The sequence below is a fragment of the Lithobates pipiens genome, unplaced genomic scaffold, assembly GCF_037356315.1.
Source record: "Lithobates pipiens isolate NorthernLeopardFrog02 unplaced genomic scaffold, aLitPip1_a1.2 Scaffold_25, whole genome shotgun sequence".
Classification (NCBI taxonomy): domain Eukaryota; kingdom Metazoa; phylum Chordata; class Amphibia; order Anura; family Ranidae; genus Lithobates; species Lithobates pipiens.
This window is the reverse complement of record NW_027507787.1, coordinates 38,598,601-38,614,792: the sequence shown is the minus strand read 5'-3', so window position 1 is coordinate 38,614,792 and position 16,192 is coordinate 38,598,601. Positions and strand designations below refer to the sequence as shown.

Sequence of the window (16,192 nt, the reverse complement as noted above, 5' to 3'; positions counted from 1 at the left end):
CATGTAATGTACTTATCATGTGCTGGAGCTGTCCAGGCTAAAGGCACCTGATCCTTTACCAAGATATTACAACGTGTAGATCTCCGCACTGAAAGCTGGTGATTCACAGTATGAGAATGTGTTTGATTTTAGCACTGAAATTTCTCCTTTATTGCTCTGCAGGGACTGGTACCAATGCTTGCTACATGGAGAACCTGAGTAGCATTGACCTTATTGAAGGTGATGAAGGGAGGATGTGCATTAACACGGAATGGGGAGCATTTGGAGACGATGGATCACTCGAAGATATTAGAACCGAGTTTGATAAAGAAATAGATTTAGGATCTGTTGACCCTGGAAAACAGCTGTAAGTAGGTCATATTTATTTCCATTCAACACAGTTACATCAGAATTGGTATACTACACTAGACCAACCAGTTTTCTGTTAATCCCGCTTTACCTTTACTGGTTTTACAGTATTCAAATACATACTACATTTTTGTAATATAAACTACACACATAGCCACATATAGTAGGTTTTTAAAATTCATAGCACCCATCATTATGTGCATATGTTTACATTGTACCACTACTGTGAAAAGAGTTTAAAGTGAACCTGTCACAGATCTGGACAATTCAATAAAAATAAAATAAAAAAATTGTTCTAACATGCCATTTGCGTATACTGTGAAAAAATGTTCATTATATATGTAGCTTTACCTCCTAAAGAGTGGCTGGAAAAATTGGTCCTTTTACCCTCTTTCAGCGTTGACCTATCCTAAACTAAACCCAAAACTCACTAACTCACTAACACACCAGTAGTGTAAAGTTGACTTTATTGAAGCCAGAATAAAGCCAAAAGTCCAAAACTATTTTATTACAATAACAGAATACCTTTTTAACAATCTAAAGGAAAAAGGCAATGCGATAACCAGATATCAACAACTGCTCTATCTGAGATCCTGAGGCCCCATAACTATGCCGATGGCTACTGGAGTGTTCAAGCACAGTCTGCTAATGTTGGCGTCTCCCATTGGAAGGCTCTTTCTGAGTGGTGACAAAGTATAGACAACTAATGCCGTGTACACACGACCGGACTTTTTTCGACGGACTAGGTCTGACAGTCTTCCCGATGGATTTCGGCAGAGTTCCGGCGGACTTTCTGAATGAACAGACTTGGACACACACAATCACACCAAAGTCTGTCGGATTCAAACGTGATGACGTACGACCGAACTAGAATAAGGAAGTTCATAGCCAGTAGCCAATAGCTGCCCTAGCATTGGTTTTTGTTTGTCGGATTAGCATACACACAAACGGATTTCTCGGTCCGACAGAGTTCCGGCAGGAAAATTTAGAACGTGTTCTATTTCTAAAGTCCGCCGGATTTTTGGCAAGCAAAGGTCCAATGGAGCCCCACACGCGATCGAATTGACCGATGGACTCGTTCCGTCAGACCTTTGCTGTCAAAAAGTCTGGTCTTGTGTACGCGGCATAAGTCTCTCAGCAACAGGCATCAAAATACTGTAAATTTTGGTCACTAAGAGGACTCTTGCCACAAGTGCATGTATAAGTCTGTGCTCTGAGGGCTAGACGAGGGGTCATGCCACATACAATAGGTATCCCTTCGCAAGCACGTTTTTTCAATCCTCTCGACTGCATTATAAATTGAAGCTCTGTCTATGGTCTTTGTCCCTCAGGGGCAAGGGATTGAAATGCAGATCATTCTTCTCTTTGCAGGGGTCAGCATTGCATCTCTCAGCACAGGAGTACAGCAGCTTTCATTCTGCAGTTCAGTCCACCACCCTGCAGCTCTGTGCACACAACACTCCACTCTGCTTAGCTTGCCATAGTATAATCCTCTGTGCTGCACAGCTCCCAACAAAGTTTCTTCTCCCAGCACTAGGGATGAGCTTCGTGTTCGAGTCGAACGTACGTTCGACTCGAACATTGGCTGTTCGGCCGTTCGGTGAATTCCGAACGTTTGGGCCGTTCGCGTCAAAATTCGAGTGACGCGCGCGCGGACCACAATGCACTGCGGTGGCGCAGTGCATTGCTGCCCCATGATTGGCCAAGCATGCACTGTGACCCCGCATGCTTGGCCAATCGCAGCGCCGGCAGCGGGGAGAGCCATGATTGGCCACAGGCATCCTGCCTGTGGCCAATCATAGCTCAGGCTGTGTAGTGCACGCCCCACACTATATAAGGCCGCCTTTGAGGCGGCCTCGTGTAGTGTGTTACTTAGCATCTGAAGCAGTGGGTGTTCTGTGTACCTTCAACACAGTACACACCAATCGTTTTTGGCTGATTTCCTATCTTGCTGCTGTGTAGTGGTTGTTGTCTGTGCCCTGACTGCAGTATACACCACTATATTCACCTCACCTATATAGCTAGTGATCTAGCTTTAACCACTTAACAACTGCCCATTGCCGATTAACGGCTTCAGGGGGGTTGTTTAACTCTGAGAGGCCGTTAATTAACGGCCTCCCAGAATTCTGCTCTCGTGTGCCCTGAGGTGTGCGCACTCGAGAGCATCCGTGACCGCCGGGTCGCATCACGGATCACGGTAAACGGCCGCTCATAGCGGCCGTTTACCACGTGATTGCTCCGTCAAATGACGGAGTGATCACTTGGAAACAAACCGGCGTCATGTTATGACGCCTGTTCCTCCCTCCCCTCTCTGTACCGATCGGTACAGCGGAGGGGAAAGAGATCGGTGTCAGCAGCGATGTGGGCTGCATCTGCAGTGCCCACATCGCTGCTCACCGAATTTAACCCCTCAATTCCCTGCCAATACTCTGCAATACCAGTGCATACTCTGCAGTACCCTGCCATTACTCTGCAGTACCCCGCCATTACTCTGCAGTGCAGTACCCTGCCATTACTCTGCAGTGCAGTACCCTGCCATTACTCTGCAGTGCAGTACCCTGCCATTACTCTGCAGTACCCCCCATTACTCTGCAGTAACCCCCATTACTCTGCAGTACCCCCCAATACTCTGCAGTACCCGCCATTACTCTGCAGTACCCGCCATTACTCTGCAGTACCCGCCATTACTCTGCAGTACCCCCAATACTCTGCAGTACCCTGCCATTACTCTGCAGTGCAGTACCCTGCCATTACTCTGCAGTACCCCCCATTACTCTGCAGTAACCCCCATTACTCTGCAGTACCCCCCAATACTCTGCAGTACCCGCCATTACTCTGAAGTACCCGCCATTACTCTGCAGTACCCGCCATTACTCTGCAGTACCCTGCCATTACTCTGCAGTACCCTGCCATTACTCTGCAGTACCCCCCATTACTCTGCAGTAACCCCCATTACTCTGCAGTAACCCCCATTACTCTGCAGTAACCCCCATTACTCTGCAGTACCCGCCATTACTCTGCAGTACCCGCCATTACTCTGCAGTACCCCCAATACTCTGCAGTACCCTGCCATTACTCTGTAGTACCCCCCAATACTCTGCAGTACCCTGCTATTACTCTGTAGTACCCCGCCAATACCCCGCCAATACTCTGTAATACCCTGCCATAAATTGCCATACCCAGCCATACTCAGAGATACCCAGCCATACTCGGTGATACCCTGAAATACCCAGCCATAGATGCCCCCCACCCCTCACCGCCCTCCGGGGCTTCTACCAACTCGCCACTACGATCAAAGCCAGAATCTTTTTTTTATTTTTTATTTCAGGCTTCCCAGCCTAGAGGTGAGATGTGGGGTCATATTGACCCCCCAGATTTCACTGTAAAGAGGACCTGTCACCCCATATTCCTATTACAAGGGATGTTTACATTTCTTGTAATAGGAATAAAAGTGATCAAAAATATATTTTTGGGGAAAAAAATGTCAAACTAAAATAAATAAAGTAAAATGAACAATAAAAAAATAAAATAAAAATTAAAGCGCCCATGTCCCCATGTGCTCGCATGTGCCACACATGTGAGGTATCGCCGAGAATGTTAGAGCGAGAGCAATAATTCTAGTCCTAGACCTCCTCTGCAACTCAAAACATGTAACCAGTAAAAAAAAAATTAAAGCGTCGCCTATGGGGATTTTTTAAGTAGCGACGTTTGGCGCCATTCCACGGGCATGTGCAATTTTGAAGAGTGACATGTTTGATATCTATTTACTCAGCATAACTTCATCTTTCACTTTATGCAAACATTGGGCTAACAAGTGGTTAATAATAGAGCTTGCAGTCAGTAGTGTTAGGAGATAGTGCGTGCTGTCTGCGTGCTCTGTACCCAGTACATACCGCTATAATATAGGGCAGGCCCCTACTTTCAAACATCCAACTTACAAACATCTCCTACTTGCAAACGCAAGGAGACAGCAGCAAGTGAGATGAAAAAAGATGGACGACAAAACAAATTATACAGGGGTGATAACCCTTCCCTATGTTTTCCAAAAAGCTTAAAGATAGTTTTTTTGACTGGAGCTACACTTTAAAAATGTACCGGTTGAAAATGACAAACAGATTCAACTTAACACAACAAACCTACACAGTCCCTGTCTTGTTTGCACCGCCTGTATACTTCTGTTCTGAGTATATAGGGCCTGGGGGCCACACGCATTTCCTTTTTTTAATATGGGTACGGGGTTCCCCTTAATATGCGTACAAGACCCAAATAGGCTGGTAATGGGCAGGGAGGGCTACCCATGCCATGTTTCTCAATGATTTTCAACCATATTGCAGGAACCAGATATAACATTAAAACCGCAAGCAGTTTTAAATGGTGTTATTTCCGTTTAATGTCATTTTGTGCAGGGACTGTTCTAAACACAGGAAACACGTGACACTTCACAGGCATACTACAGACACCCCCCAGGCACCATATTTAAAGGAATATTTCACTTTTTTTTTCACTTTAATCGTCATTAAAATCAGTGCTCCCGCCAAAACGGCAGTTTTTAAAACTTTTTTTTGCAGTGACCCATGTCCCCTGAGGCAGGAGGCAGGTCCCCAAACCCTTTTTAGGACAGTATCTTGCATATTAGCCGTTAAAATTAGCACTTTCCAATTCGAACGTTCGAGTCCCATAGACTTCAATGGGGTTCTAACGTTCGTACCGAACGCGGGGGTCGTTCGCAAGTTCTGGTGCGAACCGAACCGGGGGGTGTTCGGCTCATCCCTACCCAGCACTCACCACCACAGGTTTATGTCCTCTCTCTTATCTCAGCACAGACTTTGTTAGCACATGAGTTTGGTTAAAAGACTAAAGTCTAGAGTCAGGCTCCTGAAAAAGATGTCTGTCATATCTTCTGTACTGGGGATACTTCTGTCTGTCCTCTAGCACCCATGGGTGGGGCCAAAGTCCAGTCAGCAAGATCCTGACAACCCAATTCCTCTCCACCCCTCTCCTTGCACCTGACCAGACAGGGCAGGAGATTTACCATGCAACTTGTAATAATGCCCAGGTTGAATTAAAGGTGCCACCAGTCGGGCTATACATGCTTAGGCCTCATTGCCCAGATTTGTGACAGATGTAACTTATTTAGATTTTTCCTGACACTGTTATTTATTTACGTGGCAGTAGGAACAAAATATAGAAAAATATATTTCCTAGGTAGCTGGTAGATGTTACTGTTCATTGTCCAATGACTCTGAATCAGGCAAGTTTAGATATATGGAATGTTTATGGGATACAGGCACCCATTCCAGATTTTTCAGTCCACATGCAAAAAAACTCTAGCAACAGCATTAAAAACATCCAGCCAAAAACAATGCTTTGTTTTACAGATACAAATCTAATACGGTAGACATAGATCACCATATGAACACCTTTGTACATATGACCTTGTATGTGTATCTGAGAATAGATGTGTTTCAAACGACAGCTAGTATAGTTTTTTTTTCCCTGGGATTTCTTAATCTAATGAAACCACAAAACAAAACAGAGGGCGCACCAACCTAGTGCATTATCCTAAAACCATAACTGTATTAATATAAAAGGAAGTAAGTATTATACTCACAAAATGACAGTTGCACTAAAGCTCATCACAAAGAACAGTGCTATCCAGTCAACAGTACATCATGCCACACGTTATGATGTACTGTGGACTTGGATGGTGTTGTTCTTAGTGAGGAGCTTTAATATAACTGTCATTTTGTGAGTATAATACTTACCACCTTTTATATTAATAAAGTTCCAGCTTTAGTATAATGTACTAGGTTGGTGCGCCCTCTATTTTGTTTTGTGGTTCCAGTGGTTCCAGACTCCCCAGGCTTATAAGGGCAGCAAGGCGAGACTTGTCCATGAAAGCCAGGATGGAATTATAGTGTATTGATATCTCTGGGCCCACTCCCAAGCGCAGGCGATTTAGTGTTTGTAACATTTCTCATACTAATGCTTACTTGCTAATTAAATAGTTCAATTTTTTTGTAAATGAATTATACTGATGTAAGGGTTTTGTACATCCATGTGCCATACAGATCTAGCTCCCTGCCAGATCACTGGCTGTCTTTATGATGTTTTGAGGGATGTATTCTATTTTTTGTTGAATGGCAGATTTGAGAAGATGATCAGTGGTCTGTACATGGGAGAACTTGTCCGACTTATTCTGCTGGAGATGGCAAAGAAAGGTCTTCTATTTGGTGGAAAGATCTCAACGGCTCTCCGTACCAAGGGCACGATTGAAACTAGCCATGTGGCATCCATGGAGACGTAAGCATGTTTATTAAGAACCGTTATTTGCAGTGGTAATGTTAAGCAGTGTCTAAGGAGATTACCAACAGTTTACATCAAAAAACATTATTAAAATTGATTAAATGAGCTCTAATGTTTACAGTCTCAAGTGCACATAGACATAAGACAGTCTGGTGAAGTGATTGTGACACTTTGCACTCACTATGTAATCTGTACTTACTTGGCCAACCAAAAATGGGGTAAAAGGGAAACACACAGGTTTTTCAGGTACTTACATTTATCAGTGGTTGGATTTTCTGAAGATCAACCTACACTTATGGACACCTAATGGGAAATGTATGCCTTTATTGTGTGTTTAGCAAGTACTGTACATTTATAATGAAAATTACTGCAAGTCTTATCATTTCTATTATCAGGAATAAATAGGAAAGGCCATAGCTAGCTAAGTTTACTAGGGATATTTAGAGAAGAAGAAAACACATACTCCTCTTTGTGATGCTTCATTGTTGTTCCCTCCAAATATGGTATATGAATAACTTTGCTTCACTATTACAGATACAACGAGGGACTGTATAACACCAAGCAAGTATTGCTTGACCTCGGACTGGAGCCATCAGAAGATGATTGCATTGCTGTGCAGCATGTTGCCACCATTGTCTCATTTAGATCAGCCAATCTGTGTGCAGCTGCTCTGGCTGCAATACTTACCAGGCTTCGGCAAAACAAGAAGTTAGAGCGGATGAGGACCACTGTTGGAATGGATGGTACAGTCTATAAAACTCACCCACAGTGAGTAATACATTGTATATGCAATATTAAATGATACATATGTTTTCCTTCCTGCTGAGGTTGTTCTAAAACCTTAATTTTGATGTGACTAAGGCTCCGTTCACACAGGTGGCCAGGAGGGGGGAAAGGGGGTGGTAAAAACAGGTGGTTCATCCGTTTTTACTGACCGCCCACCTACGTACAAGTGGACATGGTGCTGCTCAGGTACGTGCACATTGGCAATTTTAACGCTTCATGAGTTTGACAGGCAGCACTGCCAGTGTACCTCTAACATGTAAGTGAACAGTGGCCATGCTGCAGTCACAAGCTTAATGCTTTGTTCGCAGTTGTGGTGCTTTCCCACAATGCAAAATTGCTTTTCCGCAATAATTTAAAAATAAAAAAAATAAAAGCATCATGAGGCGACAATATTGGGTGAGTGGGTGATAAACATTACTGGTAGTGCGAAAGGAGAATAAACGTGATTTATTAAATGAATGTTCTAAACATCCTCCTACTCATGCTTTCTCAGGAGGTAGGATCAGTTTGCCGGGTTGCACCTTTTTCAGCCAATAACATATTTATACCCAGAGAGGCTAGCATTGGGGATATCAACTATTCTCCTTCACTATTCCTTGACTATTCTTCACTATTTTTCCTGTGCAAAAGCTTGTATATTTGCCAAATCATGCATGATTAAGCAGCTGAATTGTTAATATATGTGTGTAGCTTTAGGTTTACCATATACACTATGTGCAGTCATCTCAACAAGAGCAAAATGTTATAAGACATCAAGTTATCTCCTCTTATATTCCCAGAGTGCTAGGATCAGCTGCCACTTTCTTCTCCCTGACCCAGACAATAACAGCAATCATACCTGGTGACAATCCTTTTTTATATATATATATATATATATATTATTATTTTTTCTCCTCAATGTAAAAAAAGAACCATTACCACCTGGGCTCTTTTAGATCTCGTTATCTAATTAGTAAAGTCTATTAGTAAAGTCTGTCTTTTTCACACCATTGCTCATCAACCCTACACACCTTGATAATCACTTTAACTTCACAAGACATATTTAAGTGAGATGCATTTTTTTTACTACAAATGTTTAGTGACATAACCAACAATGCAGGAGAAAAAAATGTGTAAAATGAGTATAGCAACAGAATGGGATATGATCCCTGCTATCAAGAAATGTGTGCCTGTCATGTCGTGCACATCCCATTCTGCCTGCTTTAAATCTTAGGAGGCTTACTTAAAGGAACTTTTTTACTGAAATGTTGTGAAAAGGGCTTGAGCAATGACAACAACTCCTTGTAGGTTGCTAGAGCTAAATTAGGGTTCCCCAATTAGAGCTAGAGGTTATTCTGTTGCTCACACTCCTTGTTTAAGTTCTATTTAATAACTGCATTGATTATTATGTACCCACTCCCTAGTTGCCAAGGTCTAAGTAACGTACCAAGGTGCATAACTGGTGTATGTCCAGTCACATGCTACCAAATAATCCTAGGTGATCACTGTCAAAATGCAGCATTTGGGTTATACAAAAAAAAATTACGCTACCCAGGTAACCTACTAGGTGGTTTTGTTTTTCAGATATGCTAAACGGCTCCACAAGGTGGTCAGGAGACTGGTCCCCAATTGTGATGTACGCTTCCTGCTTTCAGAATGTGGCAGCGGGAGAGGGGCAGCTATGGTTACAGCAGTGGCTTGTAGACTTCTGACCCAACGCAAGGAGATTGATGAAGTACTAGATGAGTTCCGTGTCAGTGATGAGAAACTTGCAGATATTAAGCAGAGAATGTTGACTGAACTAAAATGTGGACTTCAGAAAGAAACTCATGACAAAGCCACAGTGAAAATGCTACCAACATATGTTTATGGAACACCTGATGGGACAGGTATGTATTCCATGATGTGTGAAATTCCACATGGGTGTATTTCTCTGGGTTTTTATTCTTCTAATTTCCAGTCCCCTATAATTTCCAAAAGATCAGCATTTCCCTCTGTTGCTTCAAGGACAAAAAAACAAAACAAAAAAAACCTAACCCCCAGGCAAACCGCTAAATATACAGTCGGGAAAAAAAACCCTTGTATCACTTTTAGACAACACATATGAGTTGGTGACCTGATTTTTTTTTACTGCAGTTATGCAATACAGCTATGTCACCACCCCAATCGCCCTCCACAGCAGAAAAGGAGCAAACGCCTCTCTTGCTTATTCCGTTTCTCCCTCTGCTCTCTCCTTATGTTAACATGCATTGGCTGACAACATCCTTGTCAGCCGATGCACATGTAGCATACCTGATTGACTATTAGTACTGTCCTCTATTAGTTCTAAAGTGTAGGGCAGCCTTTCTCAACCTTTTTTTTTACCTTGGAAGAACCCTTGAAATATTTTTCAGGTCTCTGGGATTCTCTGCTAAAATAATTGTATCCTGTAGTTTGCAGTACAGTAGCATAATCAATACATTTTTGATCTTTTATATACAACTATAAATATTATGGCATACTCAGTATATTTGACACCCTGAGAAAATCTTTTTACACCTTCCTGATCTGTACAATATTTTAGAAGTAATCCTAAAATGTAATAATAAGAGTAAAGACGTGCACACAGTAAAAATTGCAGTTTTTGATGATGAGACAAATTCAGGAAATTGCTAGTTTAAAAATACATTCACATGCATATCTTCATTCAGAGGGGTATTTTTATGTCTGCACGTAGCCCAGCTTTAAAGGGTAAGTTCACCTTTCTGTACATATTACACCCATATTTAGGGTGTAACATGTTCAACATCAGACCCCGATTTCCACCCCCTCCCACTCCTTGTGGCAGTGAGTGGGGGATCTTCGCACTGCACTCTGTCACGATTCAAAGAGTGCCCAGCCCTGCGGGGCTCTGCCCACACAGCCATGTCATTGATTCCTGTGAAACTGTGAACTACAAGTACTACAGCCTTTGCGACTACTCTAGGTAGTTCATCTAGCTTCCTGTCATTAAGTAACTGCCTGCCCGTATTGGAGGTATGGGCAGACAGCTAGACAGACAGTCTGCAGGACCATGATATTAAACCCACAATACGCTTTACAGGCCCCTGAAAAAAAAAAATTATAATAAATGCATACATTTTTACCCGCAAAAAACTGTGTATTTATTTTTTGTAAAGGTGAACTTATCCTTTAATCCACCAAATTTAGAGAGATCCTGAAAACGTTTACTGTTGTGGGCAGGGGCGTAACTATAGGGGGTGCAGCAGTTGCGACCGCAACCGGGCCCTGTGATGCTGGGGGCCCATGCAGCCCCCTCTACATATGGCTGCTCTTTAGTTTTGCATTCCCCGCATGACCTGTGTCCTCAGCCAGCTCCTCAGAGTACCCCTCTCCTTCTCCATGCATTGCCACTCAGTCCGATGTCTGTTCTCCCCAGCCAGAGTCCCGCCCACCCCGAGTCCGGCCCACTCTGCACTGCAAACTTTTCCCGGGTAAACAAACTTTAAGCACACAGATGCAGTGCAGCCCTATGAGAGCCGGCTCCCCGGAGGACACTGCAGGCTTGTCTGCCAGCCCCCCCTCCTCCCCGTCATACACAGATGATGAAAGGTCTTTCTGGGAGATATGCTGATCGCCCGTGCAGCACACTGGATGGAGCCCAGGCCAACATGGATGAGTGCATGGCCTACAGCTTGGTCATGGTGAATGAGAGGACCCCATCCCCCACACACCATTACATACCCCCTCCATCTCCCCCTGGGGACAGGGACCCCTTCTCACATGGGGACAGGGACCCCCACTTCCCCTGGGGACAGGGACCCCTTCTCACCTGGGGGCAGTAACTTCATCTGCCCTGGAGAAAAGGACCTCATCTCTTCTGGGGACGGGGACCCCATCCTGCCTAGGGACAGGCACAGGGCACCTAAAAATAAATAAAAATAAAAATACTGATACCAGTGGTGGAACTACAGGGCTCACAAAGGTCATACCTGTGACCACGCCCTGGAGTTCCACCGCCGGACTCGGAGGGAAGGGCCCTGGCTGGGGTTCAGGGGGGCCCTTCATGGTTTCTTGCATTGGGGCCCTGAAGGTTCTAGTTACGCCACTGGTTGTGGGTATGATTAAATATTCGAGTTGAGAAACCTTGCTATAAGGTAATTTAATTAGCATGTATAAGTTTATTCATGATGATCTGAATATCTTGTACTCTGACTAATCCATCCACGTTAAAAACTACTGTATAATTAAAAACTCCATTGAGGGAGCTTGAGGTGACATCACTTCTTTTAAGTTTAATATTCCAATTCTGTTCAAATTCTCATTTTTTGTTCTGAATATTTTAGGGTAGCATCCAAAATATTGGTGTTCCATTTTTTGGGACCTAAAAATTTAATTTTGAACAATTTTTGGAGCCCAAAATGTAAAAAAATGCTTCAAACCAGCCAGCAGGCCATCAATATAATAAGCAGATTTAATTAATTTAGCACTGTTGAATCTGATTACATTAACATTATTGTACAGGGGCAGTAATAGGTACAAAATATATTACAGAGAAAGGAAATTTTCTGGCTTTGGATCTTGGAGGAACAAACTTCCGAGTATTGCTAGTGAAGATCCGCAGTGGAAGAAGGCGCTATGTGAAAATGTATAATAAGATCTTTGCCATTCCTCTAGAGATAATGCAAGGAACTGGAGAAGAGGTAATTGTACAAACTGCCTGCATGTTACAACCAGTCTTATTGTGAAACTACAAGATAAGTGACACATTGAGGTTGATTTACTAAAGGCAAATAGGCTGTTCACTTTGCAATAGAATTTGCACTTTGCATGGTAATTTTCCCTTAGCATAGTTTGAGGTGAGCCAGTCATATGCTTGGGCATTCTCTGCAAATGAAATTTTTACCACATTCACTGATTTAGCCGACAGCGGACTACAGTTATCTGGCACTGCAGACTTACCCTCTCCTTTCTTGGACTGTCTCCGTGTTCCTCTAGTGCTGGGCTTGGATTACATGCATCCTCTTCCTGAGCCAAGCAGAGGGCATTGTGAGAACTGTAGTCTCCTGAACAGACATCATTGATCAGCAGAACTATCCCTGGATTACATCTCCCAGCAGACTATCTGCTCCAGGGAAAGAACTCTGGGGGAGGCTATAAAAGGGTCAGCAGACCAGGCCCAAAAGCTCTTGCTTCCCAGTTCTCATCAAGTAGACACCCATCCGCTGCTGTGCGAGAGGACTATGGCCTACCATGCGGCAACACGGAGATCCCAGCTCTGACCGAGGCAGGTCCCACGCCGCTTGCTACATGAGGGGCACCACCTCAGTGTCACTGTAAATAGCAAGATCAGAATACTAGAGGTCCAAGCAGCTAGACTGTCATCGCCACCTGTTTTGCAGAAAGAAGAATTGACTTGGTTCACTCTTCAGGATGTTCCTACACTGTTCTCCAGTTTGGTGAGAGGGCATCTGCCCACCAATTCAATCCCTGCCATCATATTTCACAGGACACTGTATATTGACACCTTCCATCTGGAATTGCTTTAAGGATTACTGCTGGCCAAGCTCAGCTGCTTTGCCTTGGCTACATATCACGGTACCACACTCAGAATTCTTGTTTTTTGAGCTCCAGCTTGTTGGTGAAGATCATTGCAAGACCTTGCATCCTGGATACTGCTATTCTTTTTTTTCTTTTTTTTTTTTAAAGATATTTTTATTCGTTTTATGACAAACAGACGAACCAAAAAAAACAATATGTTTTACAAAAACAAGAACAAAACTTGGGCAATCATATATATATATATATATATACAGCACCAAATACTAGGCTTGTGCATTTGGGAGACTTATAATACATTGTTTAAGCATCATACATTCATATGTAGAATACAATCAAGGTGTCGCTTGCTTAAAGGGGTTGTAAAGGTAAATGTTTTTTCACCTTAATGCATTCTATGCATTAAGGTGAAAAAACATCTCACACTGCTGGCGCCCCCAGTCCCCCCGTTTTACTTACCTGACCCCTCGAAAATCCCGCGCTCGCCCCCGCCGTCCTCTTCGCTGCTCAGCCTGGCCGCTGATTGGCTGGAGTGGATGGATTGAAAGCAGCGCAGCTATTGGCTCGCGCTGCTGTCAATCACATCCAATGATGCAGCGCGCCGGGGGGCGGGGCCTTGTGATACAGCGAGCGGCTATAGCCGCCGGCTGTATCACGGGAGCGCGCCCGCAGTGCTTCTCACCAATGCGAGGGAGCTCGCATTAACGTGAGAAGCACCTGCGGGAGGAAGCAGAGACAGCCGCCGAGGGACCCCAGAAGAGCAGGTTCGGGGCCACTCTGTGCAAAACGAGCTGCACAGTGGAGGTAAGTATGACATGTTTGTTATTTTAAAAAAATATAAATTTTTACTTTACAACCCCTTTAACACCAGTAAAATTCTATATATATAGTTTGTAGAGTGACGTGACCTACAGGCAATCTATTTCTATTGTGAGGGGAGGGTCAGGGGGCTAGCCAGCCACCTGTCCCATATTTTGTGGAATGTTTTGCTTCATTTCCGCAGTTCAAAGGTAAGTTTGTACATTGGGATAGCATCGTTGATTAGCTTCAACCATAAGGTTTTTAAAGAGGTCTGTATTCCCTTCCATGACAACAATATAACTTTTCTAACATAAAAGTAGAGAATGTGGAGTAGCCTTTTGGCAGGCGTCGATATTTGCAGGTCACCAAAGATGCCCAGCAGACAATTATTGGGGTGAATAATGTTAGGGAGGCCTAGGGCTGTGGAGATAAAGGAGCCCACCTCTGCCCAGAGGTCCTGAACCATTGGGCATGCCCACAAACAGTGTAGGAAGTCGGCTTCTTGGCCTCAGCCACGGAAACATTCAGCCATGGGCGACAAACCCATCTTTTTAAACCTGGTTGGGGTGAGGTGAGATTGATGGAAAATTTTTACCTGTATAATGTGGTCTCTTGATGAAATAACTGATGTTTTGTACATGTCACTAAACTCCGTCCAGTCCTCCTCTGCAAGGGAGATGTCCATAGAGATCCATTTTTCCTGAGCCCTACTAAATCTGGGGTTAAAGTCAGTCATTAGGGCAGTGTAATAAGTAAATATAAGTTTAGTAGTGTCAGGTTGTCTCAGCAGTTTCTCTAGTGGTGGTAGATTAGTTGGGTCATCTAAGGAGCTGAACTGTGCTCTGATAGCATGTCTGAGCTGATAGTAGTAAAACAGGTATGAGTGCAGCAAGTCAAAGTCAAGTGTGAGCTGATGGAAGGATTTAAAGCCTTGTGCAGTGTATAGGTGACAAAGGTATTTAATCCCTTTGGAGTACCAATGTTTAGGGTCAGGTAAAGAGTAAAGTTCCTGCCAGGTGGGATTGAACCATAGAGGGTTATTCGGGGATACCGACCATGTGTGCCATGTTATTTTGGTGGTGATGTATTTGAACAATGAAAGGGATGTGGCCAGCATAGAGGTGCCGGGGTGGGGCAGGACTTTGCCCCTATAAACAATATTGTAAAGGCTTTCCATGGAGGACGCAATGGCCCCCTCAGTGGTAGTACATGCATTTGCTGCTATCGGGTGTCATGGATATGCACCAGTTGAGATGCTAGGTAATATAGAAAGAAGTGTGGGAATGCCAATCCTGCCAGGTGTGTCGGTAACCTTAGTGTCTCAAGCGCCACTCTGAGGGATCTGCCCTTCCAAAGGAACGTTGTACAGATTGTGTCTATATGTTTGAAAATAGATTTAGGTATTTTGCACAGGGAGTTGGCCAGGATGTATAGCAGTCTTGGTAAATATATCATTTTGAGGGTATTTGCCCTCCCCATGAGATCCAGGGTCAGGTCCATCCACTATTTAGTTTGCTCCTTTAAGCGATTTAGTAGTGGGTCTAAGTTATTGACAATATAATTGGACAGAGGTGTCTGCACCAGACCCCTAGATACCTAAAGGAGGACACCACCTGCAGATTAGAGTCTGGGTGAATATGAGAAGTTACGTCTTAGTCCAAGGGGAAGAGACTGGATTTGTCCCAATTCACCCTGAATCCGGAGTAGTCTCCAAATGTTTTGATCTTGGATAAAAATGTGTTGAGTGACACATCGGTGTCCGACAGGTACACCAAGGTGTCATTCGCATAGAGTGAGGTTCGTTCCTCAATGGGGCGAAGGGGAGGCCTTTTATTGATGGAGATGAGCGGATACATACCACTAGCGGCTCCATGGCCAGGGCAAAGAGGAACGGGGAACAGTGGACACCCCTGTCTTGTGCCCCTATTGATTGAGAAGGACTCAGTGACTGTAGAGTTAACCCGAATACGGGCCCTCGGGGAAGCATAAAGGAGTTTTATCCATGCCACCATTCTGTGGCCAAAGCCGTACATTTTCAACACCTGGAAGAGGTCATTGCACACTGTCGAACGCTTTACATGTATCTAGGGATACTATGGCCATTGTAGCAGAACAGTCGTGTGGGTATTGCAGATTATGGAATAGTCTGCGGATGTTCATTCTGGTGGACCTTCCGGGTATAAATCCCCCCTGGTCACTGTGTACCAGGGTCATCACTACAGTGTTTAAACAATTTGCCAACACTTTGGCCAGGATCTTAACATCCACATTTATGAGTGATATCGTGCGGTATGATTTGCATTTAAGTGGGTTCTTGTGGGGTTTTAGTAAAAGTATAATCAAGGCTTTGTGCATAGTAGGGGGGAGGACCCCTATATCTAAAGCCTTGTTGTATGTGTGTAAAAGAAATGGGGATAGTGTGTCTTTAAATTGT

At 43.8% G+C, this 16,192-nt stretch overlaps 1 protein-coding gene across 1 annotated transcript in view; it reads left to right on the top strand.

Moving 5' to 3' along the window:
- LOC143930209 (hexokinase HKDC1-like) overlaps nucleotides 1–16,192 on the top strand; it is an 82,878-nt gene that overhangs the window by 36,220 nt on the left and 30,466 nt on the right. The window contains exons 7-11 of the mRNA XM_077454277.1: nucleotides 163–346; nucleotides 6,496–6,651; nucleotides 7,189–7,422; nucleotides 9,004–9,308; nucleotides 11,953–12,101. Of these exons, the coding sequence (XP_077310403.1) occupies nucleotides 163–346; nucleotides 6,496–6,651; nucleotides 7,189–7,422; nucleotides 9,004–9,308; nucleotides 11,953–12,101 (1,028 nt within the window). The remainder of the gene's footprint in view (nucleotides 1–162; nucleotides 347–6,495; nucleotides 6,652–7,188; nucleotides 7,423–9,003; nucleotides 9,309–11,952; nucleotides 12,102–16,192) is intronic.